At 31.7% G+C, this 10,828-nt stretch overlaps 1 protein-coding gene across 8 annotated transcripts in view; it reads left to right on the plus strand.

Moving 5' to 3' along the window:
* The window catches only part of LOC128202731 (uncharacterized), a 71,140-nt gene extending 61,905 nt beyond the window's left edge, over window positions 1–9,235 (plus strand). For 6 of the 8 annotated variants that reach the window (XM_052903805.1, XM_052903808.1, XM_052903810.1 and 3 more), the window contains 3 exons: window positions 1,468–1,509; window positions 4,958–4,999; window positions 7,916–9,235. In XM_052903805.1, coding sequence (XP_052759765.1) covers window positions 1,468–1,509; window positions 4,958–4,999; window positions 7,916–8,360 — 529 coding nt within the window. In that variant the 3' untranslated portion in view covers window positions 8,361–9,235. Of the gene's footprint in view, window positions 1–1,467; window positions 1,510–4,957; window positions 5,000–5,456; window positions 5,516–7,915 lie in introns of all 8 variants that reach the window. The other 2 variants (XM_052903812.1, XM_052903813.1) reach the window with 2 other exon arrangements.
* The last annotated feature ends 1,593 nt before the right edge of the window (window positions 9,236–10,828 follow it).

A 10,828-nucleotide genomic window follows, 5' to 3' on the forward strand; every position in this document is an offset into this window, starting at 1 on the left:
TCTAATTATTCACGAAGACATGTGCCTGGAATAAACTTGAAAAAAGTAGAATTAAAGTTCAAACATTTTGTTTAAATATATCTTGTTACTCGACAATATAACCGAAGTTTAACTTTATAAGATATACGTGCCTTTCAATCCGAGTCAACATATTTTATAAAAATGTTTAAACGTATATACTTAATGAAATGTTTAAATACACAAAATACACAAAATACAATTGTTCGTTAGCCGTGTTACGTCGGTTATACGTCATCAATTTCATTAAAGACAATTCCTTTAAAAAAATAGTGTTTACATTAAATACATCGTAACATATTGCATGCATGGATTTAAATATTTAAACCGTTATGATAATCAAATGAAAACATGATGTTGCAATACAGAAACTCATTTTATCTTTACTGTTTCTTTACACGTGCTTCATTTATATAACATATTTATTCGGGACGGAAAAACAAACCACCTTTTCAGTATGTTCACATGTCAATTTATCATATTTATTCAACTCGTCAAACATAAAAGATCTTTTGTTAGGCTTTCCTAAAATCCCTTGAATATATCTTAACGTAGTTAACTTATGCATAACTGTAATTGTAAATGTAAGAAATATTCTTCAAATGAAGAAAAATCAATTTTGTAAACTAGAAATTGTTTGTATACATCTTGTAAAACATGTCATACGCTACTTATTATCAATTTATCTTCCTTGAAATAGGCTTGAACATTTGTTGGTCGCAAAATATTTTGTTGTTTGTTCTACACTTAAAAATGTGTTTAAATGCTTTTTGGTTCAACAAATGGTGTCTAGGCCAATCGGATGGAATAAACGTTTAGATAATTTAATTACATGTTTTAAATGTGTTCCTTTTAGGCAGAACGAAGCGAAAATAAAAGCTAAAACAAAGAAAAATTAATCTATTGCTCCTCTTCATCTATAACTATTTACTAGTACTGATTTCCATAGATAAACGGGCTTTATTTGGGAAAAAAATCAATTTTATTTCGAAAAAAACAACAACTTATGTTTGAATGCATATACACCACCATTCTTTTCAAATAAACCACAGAAAAGCATGACCTGACAAGTGTTTCTCTAATGCTTTTAAAAAAAAACATCTACATATTTTACTATTTACTATTGTTTAGGCTCGCAAAACGACATTTAGGTATTATGACCATGGTCATTTGTATCCGCCATTCTGCATCATTTTACAGATATTCTTCATAAATTAAAAAAGCAAACTAATCATTCAACGTTGTCAGAAATATGTTGTTTTTTTCAAACTCTTCAGTTAAAAGTTTGGATGATGAAATGCACCATTTGACATAAAGTTTTTAAGGAATCAGTAAATCCAATGACAAAGAAATAAACATTTTTTATATTACTGGGTATTTGTTGGTGGCTAAATAAAACAAGTAGGTCATTAACATATACAATGTTTGCTAAATAAGGTAACATTTCAGATTGGAGGATGACAACTCGAAGATGAAAGAACTTCATCAAAGGTAAGAGGGTGTAGTTTTACGGTATGTTTTACCTGATATTGTGACATGTCTTATGTGAGATTACAATGCCATTTTATGTGCATTAGGATGCAGTTTGGTAAAATATAGAATACAAATACGATACAAATGTCAACTTAAAATCAACAAAAACTTAAACAATTATTAATTGTATCGATTACTCTCAAAATGATATTTTTAGTACAGATTGATGAACTTGACAAACAGTGTGTAGCATGTGTTATTATTCTCATTTAAAGAATTACTGGACAGATAACCAAAACTTGTAAAATTCATCGACCACTCACACTGCTGCCGACATTTTTTACAAATCATTTGAAATTTATATCATGAACGCCTCGAATTATCGCGTCATGATATGTTGTGCCTTCCCATCGTGAGTGTCAAGGTCGTATCCGATTTTAAATCAACATGGTAAGTCCGGTGATCCGTAACTCAATACGCTCATGGAAATTCAAACTGATAGTACACCTGTTCTTTCTGTGGCCGCAATGGTTATATAGCTGTACGACTTATTATGAATACCGGGCCGTCTATCTCAGACACTCTGTGCCGACAATCTAGTTACCAATCTAGTTACCACATGAATGGAAATTTAAAAAACATATGAAGACGCGATTAATTCATGCACGACAGTAGACATTGGCACACTATGTAGGGAATTTTTAACGTTATTGAAAAATATATTTGTTCATACATATTAAAGGTTTGAATATATTAAAATTGCTAAATCAATAAGCACATATTAAATTACATATAATGAGTAATAATATCCCGACTTAATTTCTTCTTAATACTTCTTTTCATATTATTGTGTAATTTTTTATTTTCAAACATATTTGATGTTCGAAAATGAAGACTAAATTATTCAAGCTACTTTAATTACCCGAGTTCACTTATTCGACAAATTCTTTCCACGTTGGCGTATTAAACACTTGCTTACGCAGGCACTTTTTCATACCCGTGTTTGCTGGTGTGATTGAGTTCGCAGCATTGCATGTGTGTTAGCGATTAGTAGAAGGTATCCATTCACCTTATCACTTGCAAAACATATATATGTTCGATACCGCTTTAAATATTTCATGTTAATTGATTTGTTTATTTCTTAATCGTCCATATACATTTATACTTATAATTTGTATGTACGTTGCTTAATAACGTTTAACTGGTGCCACTGAAACTTCAATAATGCTTCTGATGCTACAATTACAATTACTACTGCTACTGCCGATGTTGCTGATGCCACTTTATATATGTGTTGCAATACTCCTTAGCTCAACCTAAGGTATCTAGGCAAATCCAATAAATGTGATGTCGAGTTTTTTTTTTTAAATAATATGTTTTATATGTGTTTTGCTTAACTACTCCTTTGTTAATCATTCACTGTGCTGTGTCGTACATACCTCTGCATTTCTGAGTTTATGCAACATATGAAAAAATAACACAGAACTTATATTCAATCGATTAAATAAGGCATTTAAAATTTAATGGCTCCCGCTTGTTCGGAAACAGTTTGTTTTTAACAGAGGTAGCTATATAAATCAGAAGAAAACAGTGTTCTTGAGTATTAAGTATGTTTGGTCACATGATATATTTTGTAAACTCAATCGCCGAGATAATGATCTGACCTCCAAATATGTACATACACATAACAACTGTCAAATCATTTTAATAGAAATGTGCCTGGAATTAAAATGAAGAAAACGATTAAAATTCCAATACTTGGGTCAAATATACATTGCTTTTCAAACATGTTAAAATGACAACTTATGTTTTTATACTGATACTGAAGAATTCGATCGAAACACATAGTCAAAACAAGAAAAGAAACAATCAATTACTACAAGGAGCGTAGGGGTACCATCTCCTTAATAATCCTTAATGATCACTAACAATATTATATTGTATTTAACACAGTAGAGCCTCATATACTTGACAGGGCGTTATGTTACCTAAAGTAGCGAACCGGGTTTTGACAAAATAGTAAACAAACAATTGTATTATAAAAAAACAGACACTTATGTCATGTTTACAGACACTCTTCATGCTAAAGTTAAAAGAATATTGCGTTTAAAACGCTATATAAAAGGGGTTATAAATATCATACATAAGTTTACAGGCCAAATATATTAAATTTATAAAAACATATTGACCAGTTACACTGCTGCCCGTTTATGGTATTTCATGACTCCAATTTGGTCACTGATAAACAGCAAAACGGAAATAAAACGTGATCGCTTATCGCATTATTTATACTGCAAGAACCATTGCAATCGACCTTTTAATAAAGCTCATACGTTAAGCATGGCGTAGTTATGCTTGAGCACTTAAGCAGCATTCGACTTTGTACTTCACTTCGCATTAATGTAAAAACAATATGGACATTGGTATACGCGGACAAAAGTTAAAACACTCATTAGCTGGTTCAAAGAGATCCATAGCTACGCAGTCGTGAACTGTGATATATTAACACTATTTTTGGTACTCCATGGACTACGTCATGATCAAATTTTATTCACAAGCTCTATCTATTTTTAATGTATTGAACAGCTCATGCATCGGCAGACTTAAAACCGGAAACCCATACCTACCTGGTTACATCACAATCGTAGCGTAGTTTTTGACATATTTTTTAAACTAAATTCCTGTATTAATATGCTCAAAATATAATGAACTGTTAAACAATAAGAAAATAAAACGCATTACTATTAAACTAATGATGACAATTCAAGCAACTTTCATGGCATTAACCCTCAAGCAAGCACTACTTCTACTACTTCTACCACTACTACTGACCCTTAACATATTTTAACATGATATTTGGGGGAATCATGTATGAAAAATTGTTATTTGCATAATAATGACAAACAGAAATTCAGCATGTATCTCATTACGTCAAAGTATAGACGATAAATAATTCGTATTGAGTTTATATTTCAAGCATGGTTTCATGATCTCATAAAGAGTACAAGGACTTCGTAATTTACATTGAAGACCATGCGTGCTTGTTTGCATACTGGCGATAAGTATTTCAAGTACTCATGTAGAGGAAAGTCTTAAACAATTATGCTTAGATAATCCTGGCGACATTTTATTTTAAAGGTGATTTTTTTATTTATCATTATAAACAAACACCAAACGATAAATCTACGATTCTTTTTAAAACGAATTCTTAAATAGAAAATATTCTATTAAAATATGTTTTAAATGCTTCTTTTCAGGCATGAAGAAACGATTCAAAATCTAAAAAATGAGAATTTGAGATGAATGATTTATGTTTAACTATTCATTTATTAAACATGCACTATGCAAATCAAGTGACTATGTGAAATTGAATACTGTTTTATTCAGCATACGGAGTCCAGGACAATCGGATAAATTAAACGTTTAGTTTTATTCTAATTATAGTGCTGTATATGTGTCTTTTTAGGCAGGAAGAAACGATTAAAAAGCTGACGGATGAGAATTTGAGGTAAATGATTTATGTTTTACGTTTCCTTTATTAACTGTTATATATGCAGTGTCGAATATTGTCTTCGCGTGTGAGTTTACCCTGTCTTTGAGTGTCTGCATCTACAACACTACTTATATAAAGTCGATTTCAAGATGCATCTGAAATTAGATGACTCTTGTTTACTTTAAAAGGTTTTGAAAAGATATAACTAGTAAAACAGAATTAGACAGTTTCCACAATAGTAAGTATGTGTGGATCATATAGTTCGTAAAATATATACTAAACACTCGATCGCCGAGAGAAATTTAGAGCAGTACTGCAACTATGTGCATAATCTTTTCAACGTTTTCTAATTATCTATATAGACATGTTACTTTAATGAAAACGAAGAAAACAATTAAAAATTAAATACTTGGTTTCAATATATATTGTTTCTCAAATACTGAGGACATATGTTTTAATACTGATAATTAAGAACTCGATCGAAACAGTCAGACAAAACGCGAAAGCAGATAATAAATAGCTTTAAAGAAGGTAAGGGTATTCACTATTTAATAATCACCTAGTGACGACACAAGCGTAAGCTACGAATGACAAACATACTCACTAACAATATAATATTTAATTTAACAGAGTAATGCCTACTTTACTTGACATAGCGTTGTGTAACCTTAAGTAGTAACAAGGAACCGGGATTTGGCAAAATTGCAAAATGAACACTTAAGATTACAGAGGGCAGCCACTTATGTCATGTTTACAAACACTATTCACGCTAAAGTTAAAAGCATATAACGCTTGAAAATGCTATGCCACACAGGTAATAATTATAAAATATACAGTTTAAAGGCGAAATGTCATAAACTCGTAAAAATGTAGACCAGTAACACTGCTGCCTGTTACAAATAATTTTAAGTGATATGTCATGCCGCGAATGGTGTTCATCAATGAACAGGAAACGTTAATCGCATTTCTATACTGCAATAAGGTGGTGTGTAAGCTTATTTATTCTCGCACTCGGACCTTGCCCTGTCGGCGAGTGTTCCGTTACGAGTGTTAAGCATTTTAGGTTGATGAAGCATAGTGCACAGACAGAATGTAACCCTGGTTAGAGCTACCCTGCTTATTAACGAGCTCCAGTGTATAGCACTGTCAAACAGGACCCCCATTTAATGTCCCTCTCGGAAGACGATCAGTATCTTTAGTGATTCGACGGGGAGTGGTTCTCGCGACCCCTGGATTGATATTCAAGTGTGTTACCACTAGACCACGGATCCTCCACATATTGCAATAACCATTACAACCATTTTTTAAACGGATCATAAGTTAAGCGTAGTGTAGCGTAGCAATGCTTTACACTTCAGCAGCATTCGATAATGTGCTTCACTTCACATTTATTTAAAAAACATATAGACATTGGTATACGTGGACGAGACTAAAAACACTTGTTAGCTGGTTCCAAGTAATCGTTAGCTTATCAGTCGTAAACAGTTATCTATCCACACCATTTACGGTACTCCATGAAATCCGTCAGGATGGAATTATAATTACATGGTTTTAGTAATTTATAATGCAAACTATTGAAGAATCTCCAAACGGCTCATGTATCGGTACATTTAAAACCGTAATCCCGACACAACCTGGTGACGTCACACTGGTAGCATTGTGTTTAACAGACTATGCGTTAAATGCAGGTTTTGAAATCAATATAATATGACATGCTGTAAATTAGAAAGTAAGAACAGAACACGCATTATTATTAAACTGAAGACAATTCGAGCAACTCCAATGACATAAACTCCTCTTATACTATTATTACTACCTTTTCTACTGCTACATTCACTATCCTTACCACTTCTATTACTACCTTCAATACCACTGAATATACTACTTTTACTACCTCTTCTACAGCTACTGTCAATATCCTTAACACTTCTATTACTACCATCAATTCCTTTTATACTACTTCTACTACCTCTTCTACTGCTACTGTCACTATCCCTACCACTTCTATTACCCCTATCTATACTACTACTACTACTACTACTACTACTACTACTACTACTACTACTACTACTACTACTACTACTACTACTACTACTACTACTACTACTACTACTACTACTACTACTACAACTACTACTAATACTAATACTACTTCTACTACTTCTACTACTACTACTACTACTACTACTACTACTACTACTACTACTACTACTACTACTACTACTACTAGTAGTTGGGCAATTATGTATGATATTTGTTATATGCATAATAATAAAAATCAGACATTTAAAGTGAATCTCATTCCGATAAGTATTTGCTTAACAATTTTAAAAGTGACCATAAATTATATTTAATAACATTTCGTGCTTGTTTTCTTGAGCAAATTATCAAAAAGAGAATATGGACTTCATAATTTACATTGAAGACCTGGCGTTTGTATTTGCATCCTGGTGTTCAAGTATTCAAGCACTCATTAAAGTGATAATCTCAAAGATTCGTGTTGGGATAATATTAGCGACATTTGATTTTTTTTATTATTATTGTAAACACACACCATACCGTAAATATGCTATTCTTTTTTTTGCAAACTCTTATATATATTTAAATACAAAAAAAAGAAATATGTTATAGACAATAGCGTTACAAACGATCCCCTAATGCCGACCTACTTTTGTGACTTACTGACATATGACAAGCAATATTTCGATATCTGACCCTATTAAACATGATATGATCCTCTCAGGAATTAGGCCGAACAGAGTTTTTATAACACGAACTTACAAAAGCATCAATATGCTTTATTTACCATTTTGTTTAGGAACATGAATGTACCCGGGTGAAGGGGTTGAATTCATTTTCTATTAGATTTATTTTCCATCGTAGTATTGTGTATGCCTTGTATTTCGTTGTATTTGACATACTGTACTTCAGAACAAAGCAACTAGAGAAATACTGTTTCTTGTATTATTGGCTGCATTCGGACTGCCATGTCTCTCTTGAAACACCTGCAAGAACATACATAAGTATCCACCCACCAGACACAAAGGGATTTCATTCACATCAACCGAACGTGGTACAATCCCTGGATGAGGATATTAAGCGCCTAGGGAATCCAACTGAGATTATGCCTTTAGTCGGTCTAAATGTTAACGAAATAGATGAATGGTACAAAACAATTGATGTTCACTTTGAACAGTGGACTGATGATTACCGAATGCTAGAAACTGCTCTCGTAAAAGGATCAGACGACTTCAAGAATTACTTAGCAAAACACAAACCCAGCATTCCAAACAAAATGTGTCCACACTACATCTATTCAGCTGCATGGGAACACACATTGACAAACTGCGACAACTCAAGATGGCATAACGATTGAAGATACTAACGTTCCTGAACATAAATTATCTATTTTGCATAGCTTATGTTTATTAAGACAAAAGACCTCTCATACTGTAACAATATATATGAACACTAATTATTTCAAAGATTTGCTTTTTATTATTTTGTATAATTTTATTGATGTGTTGTGGCTTGTTTCTGGTGTTTGAATTAGGGTACGTGGTGTTATTATTTATGTGAATTTAGTTCATTGTCGTTAAGGTCCTTGTAGTGTGTCCATAGTTCGACTACTGGGTTTGTCCCTGTAGTTTGTGTTGTATCATTGTGTAAAATGCCAATACAATATTAATAGTGAACATTTAAGTACTACTTGTGTGCAATATGTAAGTCACATGACAGTTAATCATTCCGAATCTACTATTTTTGATTACCGCAAAACAGTAAATTTAAAAATTGTATAAACTGTCATGTGCATCATAGCTGATATCCTACTATGCAATGTACTCCATTTCGTACCTTTTAATTTTACGCTAAAGCGAAAGTAGATTGAATAGTTGGCTTTGTCATGACCGATATATTGCATACTACTCAGCATAAGTAAAATAAAAATGCTGTACTTAACACCTTTTATTTGAGTGTGCAAGTGTTGTTTCCCCCAAAATAAGTAATCGCTTCGATGGTATAGTAAGCGTGTGCACACTTTATGGTATTTTTAGTGAGTTGAACATTTAATAAATGGTATATAAGAAATTATTTGACTGTAACAGTTCTTTAAGTTGTCATGTGTGAAATGAATGATTATATTTTTAAACAGTTATTTTTTCATTAATTAAGAAAGTAAATAATACAATGGGAAATCCGAATTATGATACTTGTAGTCAATCAAACTGGTATTTTAAACAAAATAAAATAACATGCCAAGACATTGTTTTATAATTTTGTTTCCTGAATAAAGTGGTTGTGGTAAGCAAAACATAGGCGTATTACATACCCAAAACGTCGAAATAGTACTTGTTACAGAAATGAAAAGCGAAAAAAGTAATATTTGACGGGTATGTAAAATCAAAACGACTATATTATTATATTTAAACTAGGTTTAAACGTGTTATGTTTTTATCTGTCCCTGTCATGCTACAAGATACAAAAGACAAGAGAGTTAGTTGTTCCAATTACATATTTTTAAATCTCCATTTCAAAAAGTGTCGGTCAGCATTTGCTCCAAACAATATATATATATTTATAAATTTACTATTCGGCATTTAAGGAACCGTTAAGTTTTATTTATAATGACAAACCAAGGAAGTTAGTTAAACTTAACGTTTATGGAAACTTATTGTATATTGTGGTTATGTTTCCGGAGAATTACACAGCACCATGAAAGCAACGCGCTTACTAAAGATTTTTATCACGACACTGTGCTATTAGACTATTTTTATTTATTTTTACATATGAAATTATGTTTACAAAGAAACAAACCAGATAAATATTTAAAAAAAATATATTGGCATGCCCAGAGATAAACTAAACCATCTAAGGGATCCCAAAGAACCATTTGATTACGAATGCAAAGTATGACATATTGATAATTAAAAAATAAACACAGTAGAATGTAATCAAACAATCAGAGTTCAAGCATACACTGATGATGAGTTATCGGACCAAAACAATGATGACGAGTTACATTAGAAATTAAGAGAAAAAATAACCAACGGAGCGGAATCACTAAGACAACTATTTTAATAACTGGCGGAACATTAATTGACACAGATGAGTTACAAACATAATTAAACATCATTTCAAGCCAAAACCGTACTCATCGAGATGCCCAATATTAAACTTTGACCACAAAAAAGCTTATGCTTTAAAGAAAACATAGTTGGCGAAATTCGTAAGTAGTGGGTATGAGCAATTTTCAGAAGTTCCGTTTGGGAACAAAAGGACACTGAACATGAATTAATTCTAATAAAGATAAACTATTATCAACAACAATTGTTGCTAAGGTTTGAGCTTTAACAAAGGTATTTTATAATACTAGTAAAATATGTTTTATGTTTAAAGTGTTGATGGAAACATACGTTATTAGATACGGGGAGCAACTAAGAAATATTTACAAGCAATATACGTCTAGCGTATGATGTAAAAAACTTAAGTAGAAAATAAAGATTTTAAGAAACAAATTTATTGTTTAAAATATCAATTAAATTAAAAAGGATAAATTAAACGAGTTTTCTTACATTTTTATGTAAATTCATCTGTTTCTACAGCTTCTGATCAATGCAGACATAACGTTAGCCGCGAGACGTACATAAAGAATATAAATGTACCTATTTATGATTTACCTTATAAATAAGTCCATGTGCTCGTTACTTAAGGGTGTAAATTCTATTATCACCTTTTCTTAGCAACTTGACTATGAAACAAGACCTCAAAAATAGTAATGCATTACGCCTAGATATTCTTATGGGCTTTATCAATCTTCTTTTTAATTATGTAAATATGCACAAT

This window comes from Mya arenaria, chromosome 9 (genome assembly GCF_026914265.1).
Source record: "Mya arenaria isolate MELC-2E11 chromosome 9, ASM2691426v1".
NCBI lineage: Eukaryota > Metazoa > Mollusca > Bivalvia > Myida > Myidae > Mya > Mya arenaria.